Below are 22,042 nucleotides of genomic sequence, written 5' to 3' on the forward strand. Positions count from 1 at the left end.
GAGTGTCTAAGTTCCTGTGAAAAGAAGAGAAACAATGATTAAAATTCAGAATCATAGTTTCTTCATGATCTCCTCATATCTATCTTTGTGTCTCTCACAAAGTCTCTCACTTCTCATTTAACATTTAACTGAAATACTCTGAAGCTGTAATTGTTTCTCAAAGCTGTGACTGCATCTGAACTGTGATTGGCTGCAAGTTGGTGTGAGGTCACAATAGTGTGTAATCTTTACCCTTTGAGGCGGTGGAGTCGTCAGGTTGGTTAGTAGATGGTGCTGCAACAAGAAACAACATGAACATTGATTAACGCTTAACAAACAGAGGCCACTTGTTCTCCTGATGTAAAGTTTGTTCAGCTTTATCTCATTATGACTCAATCTCTTTTCATAACTTTTGAATGCATTCTCTTCATACCTGAATGTTTACATTTTTATCTTTACCTGTTCTTTGTCTTCTCTACATTAGCTCTAAATCTGAGACCTTCACTTTTTGTGGTATTTGTTGAATTCATGTATTTAAGTATTTTAATTCTTCACTTTGATCTCTAAATTTTCTATCCAGACCTTTATAAAACTTGACCTCTGACTTCTTTTATTTCTCTTGGTCTTTGAAAATTAAAAGTCTTAATTTAAAGTACATGAACTCTGATTTCTTGATCCTGGTCTCTATGTTCTTCATGTTGAATTCTGAAAACTTCATCTAGACCTTGTGTACCTTTATTCTCCTTTTATAAAAAAAAAAGACCAAATTAACCTTTTCTCACTTCTGAATGTTTTAAAAACACAAAGAACTTATGAACTCTGACCAATGCAGGTATCCAGTTTTACCTTCAGTAAAGGGCGCAGCTTCTTGAATTTGTTGATCAGTTTCCTCGATGTTGCGAGAATCTTCTGTCACGTCCAAAACATCAGAGTTGTCTTCACTACCAGTCTCGCTGGTTAGATTGTCATCAATCCCTTCGCTGTTGTTCATCTCTGGGCTCCCGTCCTGAACATCTTTGGCAGCTAAGTTCTCCTCTGGTGAGCTATCATCTCCAGCTGTTTCCACTGCTTGCACCTCCGTCTCTGATATGTCCTCCTCTGGTGAGCTATCATCTCCAGCCAACTCCACTGTCTCTGATAGGTCCTCCTCTGGTGAGCTTTCATCTCCAGCCAACTCCCCTGTTTGCCCCTCACCCTCTGATAGGTCCTCTTCTGGTGAGCTATCATCTCCAGCCAACTCCCCTGTTTGCCCCTCACTCTCTGCTAGGTCCTCTTCTGGTGAGCTATCATCTCCAGCCAACTCCCCCGTTTGCACCTCACTCTCTGATAGGTCCTCCTCTGGTGAGCTATCATCTCCAGCCAACTCCCCTGTTTGCCCCTCACTCTCTGCTAGGTCCTCTTCTGGTGAGCTATCATCTCCAGCCAACTCCCCCGTTTGCACTTCACTCTCTGATAGGTCCTCCTCTGGTGAGCTATCATCTCCAGCTGTTTCCACTGCTTGCACCTCATTCTCTGCTAGGTCCTCTTCTGGTGAGCTATCATCTCCAGCCAACTCCCCTGTTTGCCCCTCACTCTCTGCTAGGTCCTTCTCTGGTGAGCTATCATCTCCAGCTGTTTCCACTGCTTGCATCTCACTCTCTGCTAGGTCCTTCTCTGGTGAGCTATCATCTCCAGCTGTTTCCACTGCTTGCATCTCACTCTCTGCTAGGTCCTCTTCTGGTGAGCTATCATCTCCAGCCAACTCCTCTGTTTGCACCTCACTCTCTGCTCGGTCCTCTTCTGGTGAGCTATCATCTTCAGCCAACTCCCCTGTTTGCACCTCACTCTCTGCTAGGTCCTCTTCTGGTGAGCTATCATCTCCAGCCAACTCCCCTGTTTGCCCCTCACTCTCTGCTAGGTCCTCTTCTGGTGAGCTATCATCTCCAGCCAACTCCCCTGTTTGCACCTCACTCTCTGTGAGGTCCTCCTCTGGTGAGCTATCATCTCCAGCTGTTTCCACTGCTTGCTCCTCACTTTCTGCCTCGCTGAGTTCCTGCTGGCTGTCACTGGCGCCCTCCACTAAGTCCACGTCAGTCTGATCATCAGTTTCGTTTGAGATCATATCTGCGGATTAAAGATGTTGCACAAGTATCAATCATTTGTTATCAGGTTTCTGGTATATGTCAAAAATGATAGTCTGGGGTCAGTCTTTGTCTAAAGAGGTCTAATTTATTGATAAATGTGACAATCATTGTGCTGCTCTTATGGCTATGAATAGTAGTTTAAGGGGTGTATTCTGCCCATTGTATATAACAGTGTTATTTGCTCTTTTAGATTCTTTCAAGAAAATAAATGTGGTTTTGGGAAGCTCATATTGAGTTTATCACACTGTTGAACTTAAAAATGTCACTGTGTATTCTAGCAATTATTCCACCAATTCATTGACAACTTAAATTGCATGCAAATATAATATCTGTTAAAACTGAAACTTGAGTGCATTTAAGTGATGTATTACATTCTGGGTTTAAAGGCTACAGCCATTTCTTTCCACCAACACTGTTAAATTTTTTCAACCACTCTGAAGACATGGTGGCGATTCCTCTCGAATGAATCTCCATCTTAACGTAGTGGAGGGGTTTGTGTGCCCCAGTGACCCTGAGAGCTGTGTTTCGGAAGCAATAGTTCCTAGTATGGTCTCCCAAGGCAAAGTGTTCTCAGAGGGGGGGCATACTAAGAGCGATTCACTGACCCTTAGTGAATCAGCTGGACAAGAGTTGTCGCACCTCACCCAGTAAAGGGAAACAGGGGCCCCCTTCTGGAGCCAGACCTGGAAGAGGAGCTCGCCGGTGAGCATCTGGTGGCCGGGTCTTGGCACATGTTGCTCGACCTGGCACAGCCCAAAAAAACTACATGGAGCAGCCGCCCTGTAGGCCCACAACTCACAAGGGTAGGCATTGGGGTGGGGTGCAATGTAAGCTGGGCGGAAGGCAGGAGCTGGGACCCAGGCCTGCCGACCCCTGGCATCACAGACAATATCTAGGGGACTTGGAATATCGCTTCCCTGCCGGGGAACGAAGTGGAGCTGGTGCAAGAGGTGGAGCGGTACCAACTAGATATAGTTGGGTTCACCTTCACGCTTAGCATTGGTCCTTGAACCAAACTCCTGGAGAGGAGCTGGACTCTATCCTTTTCCGGGTGTGGAGGTACTCACTTGATTCCCCAGGGAATGAGAGGGTCGCCTCCATGTGACTGTGAATCACTGAGGGGAAATCTTTGAATGTTGTTTGTGACTATGCACCGAACAGCAGTCTAGAGTCTTCTTGGAGTCTCTTGGTGGCGCAGACTGGGGACTCCATAGTTCTGCTAGGCGGACCTCAATGCTCATGCGGGAAATGAAGGAGAAACCTGGAGGGGTGATCAGGAGGAATGGCATGCCTAATCTATACCCAACTGTTCTTTGTTGTTGAACTTTTGTACTGGTCATGGATTGTCAAAAAGAAAAACCATGTTCACGATTAGCGCGCATCATAACTGTACTTGTTACCAGAAAAGCCTAGGATTTATTTTTATGATCGACTTTGTGGTTGTATCATTCGATATGCGGCGCTATGTCCTGGGCACTCTGGTGAAGAGAGGAGCAGAGCTGTCAACTGATCACCACCTGATGGTGAGTTTGATCAGATGGCCGGGGAGGCTGCTGGATAGACCTGGTAAACCCAAACATGTGGTGAGGGTGAACTGGAAACGTCTGGCTGAGGACCCTGTCCGCGAGGTCTTCAATTCCCAACTCCTGAAGAATTTTTAGTGCATACCAAGAGAGGCTGGGGACATTGAAATGGAGTGGGCCTCCATTGTGGAAGCTGCTGCTAGGAGCTGTGGTAGAAAGGGCATCGGTGCCTGGCGGCAACCTGAGAACCCTCTGGTGGGCACCAGTGTCGATGGAGTCTATCAAGGAGAAAAAAGGAGGCCTTTCAGAGTTTTCAGGCCCACGGATCTCTGGAAACATCAAACAGGTACCGGTTGGCCAGTAGGGCTGCGGCTGCGGCTGCGGCTGCGGTGATTGCCGAGGCAAAAACCCGGGTGTAAGAGGAGATTGGGGAGACCATGCAGAAGGACTATCGTTGGGCCTCAAAGAAGTTGAAACGACTCAGAAAGGAAAAGCAGGCCTTGTCTCAGAGTCTGAAGACCCTGGGGGAAGACTCATCCATATGCCTGGCAGAGGTTATCGAGTGAGTCATAAAGCTCCTTAGCACCAAGGTGCCAGGGGGTATGAGATTCTCTCTGAGACACGTCTCTTCAGTGTCGCATGGAGGTCGGGGTCAGTGCTTGTTTAGAGGCAGACTGGGGTGGTCGTGGTACCATGGACTCTCCCCAGGAAAGTCATACATTCAGCTATGATGATGAGCTTTGGGTAGTGATGGAAAGAACGGAATTGCGGATACAAGCAGCTGAAAATAGCTTCCTTCGTAGGGATTCTTGGTTCAGGCTTAGAGTTAGAGAGAGGAGCTCAGACATCCTTTTTTTCTAACTTCTTTATTTTCATCCATTGTGGGAATTAGATGAGCAACAAACAATGAAAATGGATAGGATATGAATTATTTGATTACATTTATTTTAGGGGCATTGGCAATTTAAATATTGAGCTATAGATCTATAGTTAGGAAATTAAACAGGTCATAATTCCCTCTCTAGTTCCTTTATTGTGAGGAGTCGCAAAACAGTGGTTGAAATATTAGTGACAGTTAGTGTAGTACAATGTGTTGATAACCAGCACATATATTAAGTCAGATGTCTGAAGTAGCAGTAGTAAAACTAGCAATAGTAGTAGTTCCTTCAGTGTGAGGATAGAAAAGCAGTAGTTAATATAGTAGTGATAGTTACTGTAGTAGAAGTACTTTGTTCACATAAAGATACTAAAGAACAGTTTATTCTCACCATCAGGATCAGTCTGGACTGAAAGAGCATCGCTTCCATCTGAACACAAAAACATTTCAAACTCTTTTTAATGTTACAATTATAAAACACAGCACATGGAGACATCATGGCTCCTGTGTGTGTATGTGTGTGTGTGTGTGTGTTTGGGTGTGCGAATGAGAGGCGGAAATTGTACTTTGGAAACACTGAAATATAAAGTCAAGTTTCAAACTCTAAATTTAGTATAAGACAAAGTAATGCAGTACCTCCTGCAATATAAGTCACAGTAATGCAGTACTTCCTACTGTAAAAGTCGTAGTAATTCACTACATCCTGAAGTAAAGCAGTGCCTCCTGCAGTATAAATTGTAGTATTGCAGTATTTCCTGCAGTGTAAGTTGTAATAAAGTAGTACCTCCTGCAATATAAGTTTTAGTACTGGAGTACTTCCTACAAAATAAATCCAAGTGATACAGTACCTCCTGCAGTACAAGTCACAGTAATGCAGTACTTCCTTCAGCAAAAGTTGTAGTAATGCAGTACCTCCTGAAGTATAAGTCACAGTAATGCAGTACCTCCTGAAGTATAAGTCACAGTAATGCAGTACCTCCTGAAGTATAAGTCACAGTAATGCAGTACCTCCTGAAGTATAAGTCACAGTAATGCAGTACCTCCTGAAGTATAAGTCACAGTAATGCAGTACCTCCTGAAGTATAAGTCACAGTAATGCAGTATCTCTTGCATTATAAGTCGTAGGAATGCAGTATTTCCTACAGTATACGTCGTAGTAATACAGTATCTTCCTGCATTATAGGTCGTTATAATGCAGTACTTTCTTGAGTATGAGTCGTAGTAATACAGTACTTCCATCAATATAAGTCCTAGTAATGAGGTACTTCCTGCATCATAAGTCTTAGTAATGCAGTAACTCCAACAGTATATGTAGTAAGTAGTAGTAATGCATTACTTCCTGCATAAGTTGAAGTAATGCAGTACTTCCTAGAGTATAAGTCATAGAAAAGCAGTATAAGCCGGAATGATATTGGACGTGACCTTGTACTTCAGTTACAGACAGATGAACAGAACAATGTGTTTCCTGTTCTTTTTTAAGGGATAGTATCATCCATATTAGAAGTAGCAGTAGTAATGATAGTAGTAGCAGTAGTAATGATAGTAGTAGCAGTAGTTATTTAGTTGGTAATACTAGTCCTAGCAGTAGATCATTAGTAGCAGTAGTAATGATAGTAGTAGCAGTAGTAATGATAGTAGTAGCAGTAGTTATTTAGTTGGTATACTAGTCCTAGCAGTAGATCATTAGTAGCAGTAGTAATGATAGTAGTAGCAGTAGTAATGATAGTAGTAGCAGTAGTTATTTAGTTGGTAATACTAGTCCTAGCAGTAGATCATTAGTAGCAGTAGTAATGATAGTAGTAGCAGTAGTAATGATAGTAGTAGCAGTAGTTATTTAGTTGGTAATAATAGTCCTAGCAGTAGATCATTAGTAGCAGTAGATCATTAGTAGCAGTAGTAATGATAGTAGTAGCAGTAGTAATGATAGTAGTAGCAGTAGTTATTTAGTTGGTAATAGTAGTGCAGTAGATCAATAGTAATGATAGTAGTAGCAGTAGATCATTAGTAGCAGTAGTAAGTAGTAATGATAGTAGTAGCAGTAGTAATGATAGTAGTAGCAGTAGTTATTTAGTTGGTAATACTAGTCCTAGCAGTAGATCATTAGTAGCAGTAGTAATGATAGTAGTAGCAGTAGTAATGATAGTAGTAGCAGTAGTTATTTAGTTGGTAATAGTAGTCCTAGCAGTAGATCATTAGTAGCAGTAGTAATGATAGGAGTAGCAGTAGTAATGATAGTAGTAGCAGTAGTTATTTAGTTGGTAATAGTAGTTCTAGCAGTAGAACATTAGCTTTCGACAGACAAGTGAACAGACAGACCGGTTACCTTGAGACGGTACACCAGAGCTCACATGTTATGTTTATTTTGTAGTATTTAGTATACAGTACATTGTGTGGTGTGTCTGTGTTTTTGTTACCGTTGGCTGTTTGATCCAGCAGAGTTGCACTTATCGCTGAAATAGTAAAAACAAACATACCTATAATTAAACTATATTTATTGAACAATTATAATGAATAATATTGTTGTCAAACAAATTAAAACAAATATGAAGTGAAATAAATATGTCATATTAAAATTAATTTTATCGGCGCACAATGCACGCTGCTTAGATTTGTGTGACCCACAGTTTAAAGAGTCATGAGCTGCAGTTACTCCCCACCGACCGCTACCCAAAGCATGATGGGAAACGCCTGGCTGTCGCTTGATCAAAGAGCTGACTGGTATCTGGATTTAACAACAAACACCACGTTTTGTAGAAAATCCAAATTTTCTGTGTAATTGTAATATTTAACATTAGATTGTGGGTTTCATGTTGTGCAATGATATAAATACCAATACTGATAATATAAATAGTAATAATAATAGTAATTGATAATAATAATAATAATAATAATCATTACAATAAAGCTTAATTATAAATCACATATCAAAACGAGCAGCAAAGTGTATATATATGTGTAAATATATATTTACAAACACGTAATGAATCCAAATGTTGTCTGCAAACCACAAGTAGCCTACAGAGCAGATCTAACAGGAAGTAACTGTTTCTTTGACTTTCTGTTTATTCTTTGAAGGCAGCTGAAACATTTTCATAGCCCCTGTTGATGTCTGATCTCGTCCACTTTCCAGGCGACGTGCAGTTCCTCTCCAAAGAACTGATTGGTACTTTGATGTGATGTCTTTACAGGGATCCTGTTGCACTCTAATTGGCTGCTCTGTTGTTTAAATTAGCCCTATGGAATTGATGTCATCAGGAGGTGCCACTTCTTTACTGCGGCAAAGGTCAAGGCTTCAACTTAACTCTAGGGTTCATTCAGATTCACTAAAAAGTTTATATTTACCATCAGCTGTTGTTCCCTCTGCAAGACAAGAAGACACAAGATCAGATAGAGACAAAAAACCCGGGAGAGAGGGACAAAGGGACAGAGAGAGAGAGATGTTGTCATAGCTTACCTGAGACTGGAGCTGCGAAACAAACAGCTGTCATGGCAACTAGCAGCACCATAACACACCTGGAAACACACACACAAAGTGAACATGTGGATTTTACTGAAACCTGTTTGCATTTTGTTTTTCAGGCTGATGTGACACAGAAAGAGAGAAGAGCAAAAACTTTCCACTGCCTCAAAATGAATAAATATTGTAATCATTGCTGGTTTTTAAAAAATGATGATACCAATATGTGTATTACAATGTGTAATATATGTAGAACATTTTAAGCATTGAATGAGTTTCTAGTTGAAAGTATGAAAAGTAAAAAACATGAACTAAATACTGTAAAGTTAAGAATTTAAGCAAAAAACCTTAAGGAAATAATTGAAACCAAGAACTGTAAACCAAAATGTGTAACTACGGAACGTACATTGAAGAGTGTTAACTGAAGACTGTAAAGTATTAACGTGTACTAAAGACTGTAAACCAAATAACATAAACTAAAGAGTGCTTACTAAATACTGTAAACTATAGAATGTAGACCAAAGACTGTAAACTCAAGAATGTAAACTACAGAATGTAAACCAAAGACTGTGAACTAAAGACTGTACACTAAAGACTGTAAACTAAATACTGTAAACTAAAGACTGTAAACCAAAGACTGTAAACCAAAGACTGTAAACTACAGAATGTAAACCAAAGACTGTGAACTATAGAACATAAACGAAAGACTGTAAAGTAAAGACTGCAAAGTAAAGGACGTAAATTAAAGACTGTAAACCATAAAACATAAACAAACGACTGTAAACTAACAACTGTAAACTAAAGACTGTAAACTAACGACTGTAAACTAACGACTGTAAACTATAAAACAAACTAAAGACTGTAAACTAACAACTGTAAACTAAAGACTGTAAACTAAAGACTGTAAACCATAAAACATAAACAAACGACTGTAAACTAACAACTGTAAACTAAAGACTGTAAACTAACGACTGTAAACTAACGACTGTAAACTATAAAACAAACTAAAGACTGTAAACTAACAACTGTAAACTAACAACTGTAAACTAAAGACTATAAACTAACGACTGTAAACTAACGACTGTAAACTATAAAACAAACTAAAGACTGTAAACTAACAACTGTAAACTAAAGACTATAAACTAACGACTGTAAACTAACGACTGTAAACTATAAAACAAACTAAAGACTGTAAACTAACAACTGTAAACTAAAGACTGTAAACTAACGACTGTAAACTATAAAACAAACTAACGACTGTAAACTAACGACTGTAAATTAACGACTGTAAACTATAAAGCATAAACTAAAGTATGTAAACAGAATACTGTAAACTGAATACTGTAAACTGAATACTGTAAATATAGAACGTAAACTATATACTGTAAACTAAAGAAAGTAAAATAAAGACTATAAAGTTAATTAAGTGAGCTAAAGACTGTAAACCAAATAACATAAACTAAAAAGTGCTAACTAAAGACTGTAAACTTTAGAACGTAAACCAAAGACTATGAAGTAAAGAACATAAACTTTGAACTAAATAATGTAAACTAAAGACTGTAAACTAAACACTGTAAAGCAAACTAAAGACTTAAAACTATATAATGTAAAGTAAAGACAGTAAACTAATGACTGTAAAGTAAAGAACGTAAACTAAAGACTACTAAAGACTGTAAACTAAAGACTGTAAACTAAATAACGTAAACTATAGAACGTAAACTAAAGATGGTAAACTAAAGATGGTAAACTAAATAACGTTAACTAAAGAACGTAAACTAAAGAATGTAAACTAAAGATGGTAAACCAAAGAAGGTAAACTAAAGAGCATAAACTAAAGACTTTCAAGTTAATAATGTAAACTAAAGACTGTAAACTAAATAAAATGAAATAAAGTAAGGACAGGAAAAAACTAAGAACGGGAAGTAAAGAAACTAAAAACGCAAAGTGAAATATAGTAATGAACGTAAAGTAACCCAGTGTTTACTCATGGGAGAAATGTTGGGTCTCTGTAAATTGTAGGGTAAATAATATAAATGAATTAGGTTGAGAAAATCATAATGTTAGACAATAAAAAACATGAAGTTTAAGAATGTACCGAAAGTAAAAGAAGTTAGGTAAATTATTACCTAAGGTAAGGAATGCAAAGTTAAGAATGAAAAGTAAAGAAATAAAGAAAGTAAAGTAAAGACAGAAAATAAAGTATAGTCCTTAAAGTAAAGAAAGTAAAGTAAATAAATAAATAACAAAAGTAGCTAAAGTAAGGAATGCAAAGCTAAGAATGAAAAGTGAAGAAAGTAAAAAATTGGACATTAAAAGTGTAAAGTGAAAAACTAAAAGTAAAGAAAGTAAATAAAGTAAAGTAAGTGAAGCAAAAATCACCTTAAGTGAGGACTGCAAAGTGATGAATGTAAAGTAAATAAAATAAAGTAAAGACAGAAAATAAAGTAAAGTCCTTGAAGTAAAGAAAGTAAAGTAAATAAAACAAAAATCACCTAAAGTGAGTATTGCAAAATGAGGAATGTAAAATAAATAATAAACAAAAAGTACCTAACTCAAGGAATGCAAACTGAAGAATGTAAAGTAAATAAAGTAAAGTTAAGACAGAAAATAAAGTAAAGTCCTTAAAGTAAAGAAAGTAAAATAAATAAATAACAAAAAGTACCTAAAGTGAGTAATGCAAAGTGAAGAATGTAAAGTAAATAAAGTAAAGTTAAGACAGAAAATAAAGTAAAGTCCTTAAAGTAAATAAAGTAAAGTTAAGACAGAAAATAAAGTAAAGTCCTTAAAGTAAATAAAGTAAAGTTAAGACAGAAAATAAAGTAAAGTCCTTAAAGTAAATAAAGTAAACAATGCCTGGAGTGTTGAGTCGCCGCTGGGTGAAACCCGTCTCCAGCCAGAAGGGTTAAATGACATGTCATTCTTTTGTTTCCTCCACAGAGAAAAATAAAACAAAGTGTCTCTTCATTTCCAACGTATAGAGAGAAAAAAACTGCAAGAGATCCTGCTCAGATCCTCGAAGAGACAGAAAAGCTTTAAGGTTCATTATGAGAGTCGAGTGTCAGGTTAAAAACCAGAGAAGACTGCTGCTTTATGCTGAAACACTGAAGTCCTTCTGCTGGATTTATACAGAGCCGACACTCAGATAAAACCTGAATACTGAAGACAGCAGAACAGAGGCACTGCGAGGAAAACGTCCTGAAGGAAACAGATATCAGCAGGAAAGAATAGTTCAGAGTTCGGTTTTCCTAATAAATAAACTAATTTACATTGATTATCCTCAACTGCAGCTTTTCAATTTAATTTCTCATTTGATCACATGACTCTGCCACCAGATAAATAAAAGTAAAATATTTCCTTTTAAAATGTCGATGAGGAAAAGTCCAAAGTCCCAAAATGGAAAAACTCCAGTAATGTATCAGACAAATCAAACTGTTGTAGACTACGAGACGACATGAGAGTCTAAATAGGAACAACAAAGGAAACATCACATAATTAGCAGTGCCATTACCTTTTCAGTCATGAGAGAAATTACAGGTAATTATTTCAGGTATAATGAATGAGAAGAGTAACTTCCCACGAGCTTCATCATATTTCATAAAACATTTCACAAAAGCTGTGTTCTTAGGTTTTACAAAGTGCTTCATTTAGTTTGTTCAGTTTCATGTCTAGCAGAACAGTTGTGGTTGTGACGTATGACTAGTTTTGTTCCTTCAGTATTCTGAAGTAAACTCTGTCAAATGGTTTGATAAAGTGAATTCTTTAAAGTTCATCAGGAGATCAAAAACTCACCTTTGGAGCATTTTTGTTGTTTGACAGGTCGACAGGAAAGAAACGTAACTGTGACGAAACTACAGTGTTTGTTGAGTTTCTGAACTCAGCTGAAAGAGAGCAGCAGCTTTTTATATACTCACACTCCCTCCTCCCTCCTCCTCCCTCCTCCCTCCTCCCTCCATCCTCCCCCTCCCTCCTACCTCTGATCATCTGTCTGTCTGAATGTCTACACTCAGGTTAATGCTCTCCAATCTAATTTAAATGCACCGATTCAAACGTTTCTATCTCAAGTTGAGGTAAAAAATGACCAGATGACACTGTTGTTTTCTGTTTCTACTTAAATCACAATATTCAGATCAGATGTACAAAGAGCTAAAGCCAGATTTGGACCAGATTGAGATCTAATGTTTTTTCTGGGTTTAGACCAGATTGAGTTCTAATTTATTCTGGATCTAAACCAGATTGAGTTCTAATTTATTCTGGGTTTAGACCAGATTGAGATCTAATTTATTCTGGGTTTAGACCAGATTGAGTTCTAATTTATTCTGGGTTTAGACCAGATTGAGGTCTGATTTATTCTGGGTTTAGACCAGATTGAGGTCTGATTTATTCTGGCTTCAGACCAGATTGAAGACTCAGTTAGTCTAGGTTTGGGCCAGATTCAGTCCTGATCTCTTTTGTTCCAGAAAGGCTTCTTTATTTCCTTTATGCACTGAAAGTGTTTTTAAGAAAAACCGGACTGACTGTAAACTGATTGCAAAAGTTTCCTACCAGGAAATGTACAGAGACATGAAGGTGTGTGTGTGTGTGTGTGTGTGTGTGTGTGTGTGTGTGTGTGTGTGTGTGTGTGTGTGTGTGTGTGTGTGTGTGTGTGTGTGTGTGTGTGTGTGTGTGTGTGTGTGTGTGTGCATGGCATGGTATGAGACTTCTTTAGATCAGAACTGGTTTGACAATAGTTTCCAGAAACACAAAGAGTTTATGTCATTAACATGTTACTGATGATTCACACCACACCTTCACTACCTACTGGCTTTATTCTGGGTTTAAACAAGTTTTTAGATCTTATTTGTTCCCAGTTTGGACCAGATTGAGATCTAATGTTTTTTCTGGATTTAAACCAGATTGAGATCTGATTTATTTTGGGTTTAGACCAGATTGAGGTTCAATTCATTTCAATTCAGTTTATTTTGTATAGCCAAAATCACAAATTACAAATTTGCCTCAGAGGGCTTTACAGTCTGTACACATGAGACATCCTCTGTCCTTAGACCCTCACATCCTCTGTCCTTAGACCCTCACATCCTCTGTCCTTAGACCCTCACATCCTCTGTCCTTACACCCTCACATCCTCTGTCCTTAGACCCTCACCTCTGTCCTTATCACATCCTCTGTCCTTAGACCCTCACATCCTCTGTCCTTAGACCCTCACATCCTCTGTCCTTAGACCCTCACATCCTCTGTCCTCCCTGTCCTTAGACCCTCACATCCTCTGTCCTTACACCCTCACATCCTCTGTCCTTAGACCCTCACATCCTCTGTCCTTACACCCTCACATCCTCTGTCCTTACACCCTCACATCCTCTGTCCTTATCACATCCTCTGTCCTTACACCCTCACATCCTCTGTCCTTAGACCCTCACATCCTCTGTCCTTAGACCCTCACATCCTCTGTCCTTAGACCCTCACATCCTCTGTCCTTACCCCTCACATCCTCTGTCCTTAGACCCTCACATCCTCTGTCCTTAGACCCTCACATCCTCTGTCCTTAGATCCTTCTCCCAGGATGGACAGAAGTCAATAGATGTCATGTGACCAGAATGAACAGCATAACAGAGATACAACACATTCAATGTTTATGACATAAATGATTCATATAATCACAGTAGTAAGCAGATTAACCAAGGAAACAATGAAGACTACTTATAATAAAAGCAGCAATTATTATAGTAGAATTAAAATAATGAAATAGTATAATAGTATTAAATAGGGAATAGTATTAGTAATGTGACTAATAATAATAATGGTCGTAGCAGTGGGAGTCAGCCGAGTCACAGCAGGAGGCACGACTACGGTCCAGGTACCACAACGATTCATGGAAACATGCGAGGCGTGAAAGCAAAAGGGCTTCAGGTCTGATTTATTTTGGGTTTAGACCAGATTGAGGTCTGATTTATTCTGGGTTTAGACCAGATTGAAGACTCAGTTAGTCCAGGTTTACACTGAAAGTCATTTTAAGAAAAACCTGACTGACTGTAAACTGATTGCAAAAGTTTCCTACCAGGAAATGTACAGAGACATGAAGGTGTGTGTGTGTGTGTGTGTGTGTGTGTGTGTGTGTGTGTGTGTGTGTGTGTGTGTGTGTGTGTGTGTGTGTGTGTGTGTGTGTGTGTGTGTGTGTGTGTGCTATGCATGGTATGAGACTTCTTTAGATCAGAACTGGTTTGACAATAGTTTCCAGAAACACAAAGAGTTTATGTCATTAACATGTTACTGATGATTCACACCACACCTTCACTACCTACTGGCTTTATTCTGGGTTTAAACAAGTTTTTAGATCTTATTTGTTCCCAGTTTGGACCAGATTGAGATCTAATGTTTTTTCTGGATTTAAACCAGATTGAGATCTGATTTATTTTGGGTTTAGACCAGATTGAGGTTCAATTCATTTCAATTCAGTTTATTTTGTATAGCCAAAATCACAAATTACAAATTTGCCTCAGAGGGCTTTACAGTCTGTACACATGCAACATCCTCTGTCCTTATATCCTCACCTCCTCTGTCCTTAGACCCTCACCTCCTCTGTCCTTAGACCCTCACATCCTCTGTCCTTACACCCTCACATCCTCTGTCCTTAGACCCTCACATCCTCTGTCCTTAGACCCTCACATCCTCTGTCCTTAGACCCTCACATCCTCTGTCCTTAGACCCTCACATCCTCTGTCCTTACACCCTCACATCCTCTGTCCTTAGACCCTCACATCCTCTGTCCTTAGACCCTCACATCCTCTGTCCTTAGACCCTCACATCCTCTGTCCTTAGACCCTCACATCCTCTGTCCTTACACCCTCACATCCTCTGTCCTTAGACCCTCACATCCTCTGTCCTTAGACCCTCACATCCTCTGTCCTTAGACCCTCACATCCTCTGTCCTTAGACCCTCACATCCTCTGTCCTTAGACCCTCACATCCTCTGTCCTTAGACCCTCACATCCTCTGTCCTTAGACCCTCACATCCTCTGTCCTTAGATCCTTCTCCCAGGATGGACAGAAGTCAATAGATGTCATGTGACCAGAATGAACAGCATAACAGAGATACAACACATTCAATGTTTATGACATAAATGATTCATATAATCACAGTAGTAAGCAGATTAACCAAGGAAACAATGAAGACTACTTATAATAAAAGCAGCAATTATTATAGTAGAATTAAAATAATGAAATAGTATAATAGTATTAAATAGGGAATAGTATTAGTAATGTGACTAATAATAATAATGGTCGTAGCAGTGGGAGTCAGCCGAGTCACAGCAGGAGGCACGACTACGGTCCAGGTACCACAACGATTCATGGAAACATGCGAGGCGTGAAAGCAAAAGGGCTTCAGGTCTGATTTATTTTGGGTTTAGACCAGATTGAGGTCTGATTTATTCTGGGTTTAGACCAGATTGAAGACTCAGTTAGTCCAGGTTTACACTGAAAGTCATTTTAAGAAAAACCTGACTGACTGTAAACTGATTGCAAAAGTTTCCTACCAGGAAATGTACAGAGACATGAAGGTGTGTGTGTGTGTGTGTGTGTGTGTGTGTGTGTGTGTGTGTGTGTGTGTGTGTGTGTGTGTGTGTGTGTGTGTGTGTGTGTGTGTGTGTGTGTGTGTGTGTGTGTGTGTGTGTGTGTGTGCTATGCATGGTATGAGACTTCTTTAGATCAGAACTGGTTTGACAATAGTTTCCAGAAACACAAAGAGTTTATGTCATTAACATGTTACTGATGATTCACACCACACCTTCACTACCTACTGGCTTTATTCTGGGTTTAAACAAGTTTTTAGATCTTATTTGTTCCCAGTTTGGACCAGATTGAGATCTAATGTTTTTTCTGGATTTAAACCAGATTGAGATCTGATTTATTTTGGGTTTAGACCAGATTGAGATCTGATTTATTTTGGGTTTAGACCAGATTGAGGTTCAATTCATTTCAATTCAGTTTATTTTGTATAGCCAAAATCACAAATTACAAATTTGCCTCAGAGGGCTTTACAGTCTGTACACATGCAACATCCTCTGTCCTTATATCCTCACCTCCTCTGTCCTTAGACCCTCACATCCTCTGTCCTTACCCTCACATCCTCTGTCCTTAGACCCTCACATCCTCTGTCCTTAGACCCTCACATCCTCTGTCCTTAGACCCTCACATCCTCTGTCCTTAGACCCTCACATCCTCTGTCCTTAGACCCTCACCCTCACCTCCTCTGTCCTTAGACCCTCACATCCTCTGTCCTTAGACCCTCACATCCTCTGTCCTTAGACCCTCACATCCTCTGTCCTTAGACCCTCATCCTCTGTCCTTAGACCCTCACATCCTCTGTCCTTACACCCTCACATCCTCTGTCCTTAGACCCTCACATCCTCTGTCCTTAGACCCTCACATCCTCTGTCCTTAGACCCTCACATCCTCTGTCCTTAGACCCTCACATCCTCTGTCCTTAGACTCTCACATCCTCTGTCCTTAGACCCTCACATCCTCTGTCCTTAGATGCTTCTCCCAGGATGGACAGAAGTCAATAGATGTCATGTGTACAGAATGAACAGCATAACAGAGATACAACACATTCAATGTTTATGACATAAATGATTCATATAATCACAGTAGTAAGCAGAGTAACCAAGGAAACAATGAAGACTACTTATAATAAAAGCAGCAATTATTATAGTAGAATTAAAATAATGAAATAGTATAATAGTATTAAATAGGGAATAGTATTAGTAATGTGACTAATAATAATAATGGAAGTAGCAGTGGGAGTCAGCCGAGTCACAGCAGGAGGCACGACTACGGTCCAGGTACCACAACGATTCATGGAAACATGCGAGGCGTGAAAGCAAAAGGGCTTCAGGTCTTTAGACCAGATTGAGGTCTGATTTATTCTGGGTTTAGACCTGATTGAGTTTAATTTTTTTCTGGGTTTATACCAGAATCGTGTTTATTCTGCCTTTTAAACTAGATTGAGGTCTATTTTTTTCTGGGTTTAGACCAGATTGAGATTTAATTTGTTTTGGGTTTACACCAGATTGAGGTCTGATTTATTCTGGGTTTAGACCAGATTGAGGTATGATTTATTCTTTTATTCTGGCTTTAGACCAGATTGAAGACTCAGTTAGTCCAGGTTTACACTGAAAGTAATTTTAAGAAAAACCTGACTGACTGTAAACTGATTGCAAAAGTTTCCTACCAGGAAATGTACAGAGACATGAAGGTGTGTGTGTGTGTGTGTGTGTGTGTGTGTGTGTGTGTGTGTGTGTGTGTGTGTGTGTGTGTGTGTGTGTGTGTGTGTGTGTGTGTGTGTGTGTGTGTGTGTGTGTGTGTGTGTGTGCGTGTGTGTGCTATGTATGGTATGAGACTTTTTTAGATCAGAACTGGTGTTCCAGAAACACAAAGAGTATATGTCATTAACATGTTACTGATGATTCACACCACACCTTCACTACCTACTGGCACATTCAGACAGCTTGTAAACTTTAGATCAAATTGTGATTTTAATGCACTCTGGACTGACTGTTCAACATTGAGGTTCACATTAGATGAATCCCTCTGCAGCAGTGAGACAGTTTATGTGACTGAATATCAGAAATTCAACTGAACATTTAGTTCCAGTAAAGGACCACCACTACTATTATTAAACTTGTTGGTAACAATTGAATTTGATGATGCAAAGCGGGTCTAACAGACAGCCATTTACACTTAACCCTAATTGGACAAGCTGTGAACCAGACGGACCAGATTCCGGAGCAGTTAACAACAAACCTTCAGACTAAGTGGGAATACACATCTAGAGTTTGATGTTGAAACACCAGGAAATAAAAAATATTATCTGAATATCTTTAAAAAGTGTTTCCTGTCTGAGTTGACAAAGTACTTGTTGGATAAAACTTAGTGAATAAAAGATGAGAAGACTGAAACCGTTTTGACATGTCATTGTCACAGTTCTTCCTCCATACTGTCAGGAGCTCCATACTCCCTGTCACTCTGTCCCACTCACCTAACCAGCTTCATGCAGTGCACCTGTCTGCCACACCCACCTCATCAGCACAATCCCTCTCACCTGCTCACTCTGCTGCACCTACACCCTGCAGTATTTAAACCCCAGTCAGTCACACACTCGCTGCCAGATCGTTGGTTGCATTTATGTCAGACCTTCCAGCAATTTCCCGTGGACTGATTTCCCGGTGCCAACCCTGCCTGCCTGTCTGGATTCCCCTACCTTGCCTTTGCCTCGGTTAGCCACCTTAGCCTTCTGTCCCCGACCACGAGTTTAGCCTCCGCTTCCTCTGGTTTCTGTCTGCCTGATCCCCTGCCTGTTTCCCACTGTGAGTCTGACCCTGCCTGTCTGTCTGCTGTGTTCTCAGCTTTGAATAAAGCTCCAGAACTTTATCTGCCTCCTGGTCGTACTGCTTTTGGGTCCACACCACATCCGTGACAGTACGATCTGGCCACGACATGGACCCAGCGTTCGACACCTCGTCACAGGCCCGGTTCGGGTTCATTGAAGAGGCGCTCCAGAGACGTGAGACCCAGGTTGTCACCAACACCGCTGACGTTCGCCACGCCCTGGCGAGCAGCAACCAGGCGTGCCCTGTTTAACCAGGTTCAGCAGCCATTTTGCAGACCTTCGCTCAGCCTGACCCTAACCCTGTCTCGCCGGCTATCTAGACTGCGCCTTTCCCGTCGGCTGGAAAGCCTGCACCTCCTGTCCCGCCGGTTTTCCGGCTGACGCCTGTCCGGTCGGCGTTCTGGCCGACTCCTGACCCTTCGCCGTTCCGGCCGACTCCTGTCCCGTCGGCGCCACAGCCGACTCCTGCACTGCCCGTCCCGTCGGCGCCACAGCCGACTCCTGCACCGCCCGTCCCGTCGGCGCCACAGCCGACTCCTGCACCGCCCAACTCCAGTCCCGGCTGGGCAGCAGCCTTCCCTGGGTCCCGTCCCGGCTAGGTCGCAGCCTTCCCCAGTCCCGGCTGGGCTGCAGCGTCCACCTGCTTCCGCTGGGTCGCAGCGTCCCCCTGCTGTTGTTCGCGCTGGGTCGCAGCATCCCTCTGCTGCTGTTCCCCCTGCTCCTCAGCGTCCCCCTGCTCCTCAGCGTCCCCCTGCTCCTCAGCGTCCCCCTGCTCCTGTTCCCGCTGGGTGCAGCGTCCCCTGCTCCTGTTCCCGCCTTACCGCCAGAGCCCCAGGTCCGAGAGACCTTGCCGCCAGAGCCCCAGTCTCGAGAGCCCCAGTCTCGAGAGCCCCTGTCTTGAGAGCCCCTGTCTCCCCTGTCTCCAGAGCCCCTGTCTCCAGAGCCCCTGTCTCCAGAGCCTCTTGCCCGACCTTCTGAGATGATCCACCCACCTCGAGAGACCCTCGCCCGCCCTCCAGAGAGGATCCGCCCGCCTCGAGAGACCCTCGCCCGACCTCCAGAGAGGATCCGCCCGACCTCCAGAGAGGATCCGCCCGACCTCCAGAGAGACCCTCGCCCGACCTCCAGAGAGGATCCGCCCACCTCGACAGACCCTCGCCCGACCTCCAGAGAGGCCTTGTCGTCCCTGTGGCCGACCCCAGGGAGGTCCCTTCGGCCTGGTCGTCTTCGTGGCTGACCCCCAGGGAGGCTCCGTCGGCCTGGTCGTCTACGTGGCCGACCCCCAGGGAGGCCCCGTCGGCCTGGTCGTCCTCGTGGCCGACCCCCAGAGAGGCCCTGTCGGCCTGGTCGTCCTCCAGTTCGCCCCCTCCAGAGGGGTTCTGCCTCTCCGCCTTGGTTGTCCTCCTGTTAGCCCCCTCCAGAGGGGTTCTGCCTGTCCGCCTTGGTTGTCCTCCTGTTCGCCCCCTCCAGAGGGGTTCTGCATCTCCACCTTGCCTCAGCCTTCAAGGATTCTGACTCTGTGGCCTCGGAGGAGTTCTAGGGGGTCCACTGTTTGGGTCCACACCACATCCGTGACAGTCATAGTAGGACAAACACAGGATCCATTGAAAACATTCATTATGGTCCCATTCTATTTGTGTCACAGACATTCCAGTAAGCCAGCGTACACAACACATGGACCTTGTCCAAATTAAACTGAACAGGGCCAAAATGTATGTTGTTAATTACACCTCTCCTGCATTGTGTCAAAATGGCTGCAGTGAAAAAAACACATGATACAAACCAACGCAGATTTCCATCGTGTTTTCCATATGCTGTTCCCTCCATTCAAGCTTTAACTCAAACTCTTTTTAATCACCTAGTTTTCTTTTGCAGTGGTTGAAGTTCATTGAAATGGCAGAGAAAGGTCAGGTCAGGTAACGTAGTTGTGTCGTACCAGTAGTCAGGTTGTACGAGTTATGTTGTACCAGTAGTCATGTTGTATCATTAGTAATGTTATTCAAGCAGTTGTGTTGTACAAGTAGTACAGTATATACAGCGGGTAAAATAAGTATTGAACACGTCACCATTTTTCTAAGTAAATATTTCTAAAGGTGCTATTGACATGACATTTTTACCAGATGTCGGTAACAACCCAAGTAATCCATACATACCAAACAAATAAGTTCAGAAATTAAGTTATGTGTAATAAAATGGAATGACACAGGGAAAAAGTATTTAACACATGAAGAAAGGGAGGTGCAAAAAGGCATGGAAAGCCAAGACACCAGCTGAAATCTATCAGTAATTAGAAAGCAGTCCTGCCCCTTGTCAGTGCAAATGAATATCAGCTGGTTCAGTCCCAACTGATGGCCTATAAAAAGGTGTCTCATTACCAAGGTGTCACACAAGAAACATCTCATGATGGGTAAAAGCAAAGAGCTCTCTCAAGACCTTCACAACCTTATTGTTGCAAAACATACTGATGGCATTGGTTCCAGAAGGATTTCTAAACTTCTGAATGTTCCAGTGAGCACTGTTGGTGCCATAATCCGGAAGTGGAAAGAACATCATTTCACCATAAACCGGCCACGAGATTTCGCAAGATTTCTGACAGAGGAGTGAAAAGAATTATCAGAAGAGTTGTCCAAGAGTCAAGGACCACTAGTGGAGAGCTTCAGAAAGACCTGGAATCAGCAGGTACAATTGTTTCAAAGAAAACAATAAGTAATGCATCAACCGCCGTGGCCTGTATGCACGCTCACCACACAAGACTCCAGTGCTGAAGAAAAAGCATGTTGAAGCTCGTTTAAAGTTTGCTGCACAACATTTAGACAAGCCTGTGGAATACTGGGAGAATATAGTCTGGTCAGATGAGACCAAAATTGAACTCTTTGGATGCCATAAGACACACCATGTTTGGAGGTCAAATGGCACTGCACATCACCCCAAAAACACCATACCAACAGTGAAGTTTGGAGGTGGGAACATCATGGTGTGGGGCTGTTTTTCAGCATACAGCACTGGCAAACTTCATATAATTGAAGGAAAGATAAAAATCTGCTGCCATCTAGCAGGATGATGAAGATGAAACGAGGGTGGACATTTCAGCAAGACAATGATCCCAAACACACAGCCAAGGAAACTCTCCATTGGTTTCAGAGAAAGAAAATAAAGCTGCTAGAATGGCCCAGCCAATCACCTGACTTGAATCCAATAGAAAATCTATGGAAAGAACTAAAGATCAGAGTTCATAGAAGAGGAACACGGAACCTTTAAGATTTGAAGACTGTTTGTGTGGAAGAATGGGCCAAAATCACACCTGAGCAATGCATGCGACTAGTTTCTCCATACAGGAGGCGTCTTGAAGCTGTCATTACCAACAAAGGCTTCTGTACCAAGTATTAAATACATTTCAGTAAGCGTGTTCAATACTTTTTTCTTATTTGTTTTGTTTTCTTTGTATGTATGGATTACTTGGGTTTTTACCGACATCTGGTGAAAATGTCATGTCAATAGCACCTTTAGAAATATATTTACTGAGAAAAATGGTGACGTGTTCAATACTTATTTTTTACCTGCTGTATATATTTGGTTTGTTACATAATGGCTTATGATTGATGGATTTATCAAATTCAACTGCTAACTCTACCAAAATAGTGGAGGAAAATGAAAATATTTTTGGTCATTGAGTGGAAGCCTGTTAAAAATCTCTTTCAGGTT

At 41.4% G+C, this 22,042-nt stretch overlaps 1 protein-coding gene across 1 annotated transcript; it reads right to left on the reverse strand.

The window, feature by feature from the left end:
• Positions 1-208: 208 nt before the first annotated feature.
• On the reverse strand, positions 209-1,767 carry LOC129097007 (sodium/potassium/calcium exchanger 1-like). Its single transcript, XM_054605678.1, has 2 exons — positions 826-1,767; positions 209-273 (listed from the first exon to the last, which is right to left on the reverse strand). Exons 1-2 carry the CDS (start codon positions 1,670-1,672, stop codon positions 209-211), a joined length of 912 nt encoding a protein of 303 aa, XP_054461653.1. The 5' UTR covers positions 1,673-1,767.
• Between the last annotated feature and the right edge of the window lie 20,275 nt (positions 1,768-22,042).

Source organism: Anoplopoma fimbria, chromosome 10 (assembly GCF_027596085.1).
Source record: "Anoplopoma fimbria isolate UVic2021 breed Golden Eagle Sablefish chromosome 10, Afim_UVic_2022, whole genome shotgun sequence".
Classification (NCBI taxonomy): domain Eukaryota; kingdom Metazoa; phylum Chordata; class Actinopteri; order Perciformes; family Anoplopomatidae; genus Anoplopoma; species Anoplopoma fimbria.

Bases quoted from the DNA above. Each gene is read 5' to 3' on its own strand.
- LOC129097007 (XM_054605678.1), bottom strand. From the start codon at position 1,672: ATGCAAGCAGTGGAAACAGCTGGAGATGATAGCTCACCAGAGAAGGAC. The intron at 274-825 runs GTAAAACTGGAT...TTCTTGTTGCAG, and splicing joins AGCTGCGCCCTTTACTGAAG to CACCATCTACTAACCAACCT.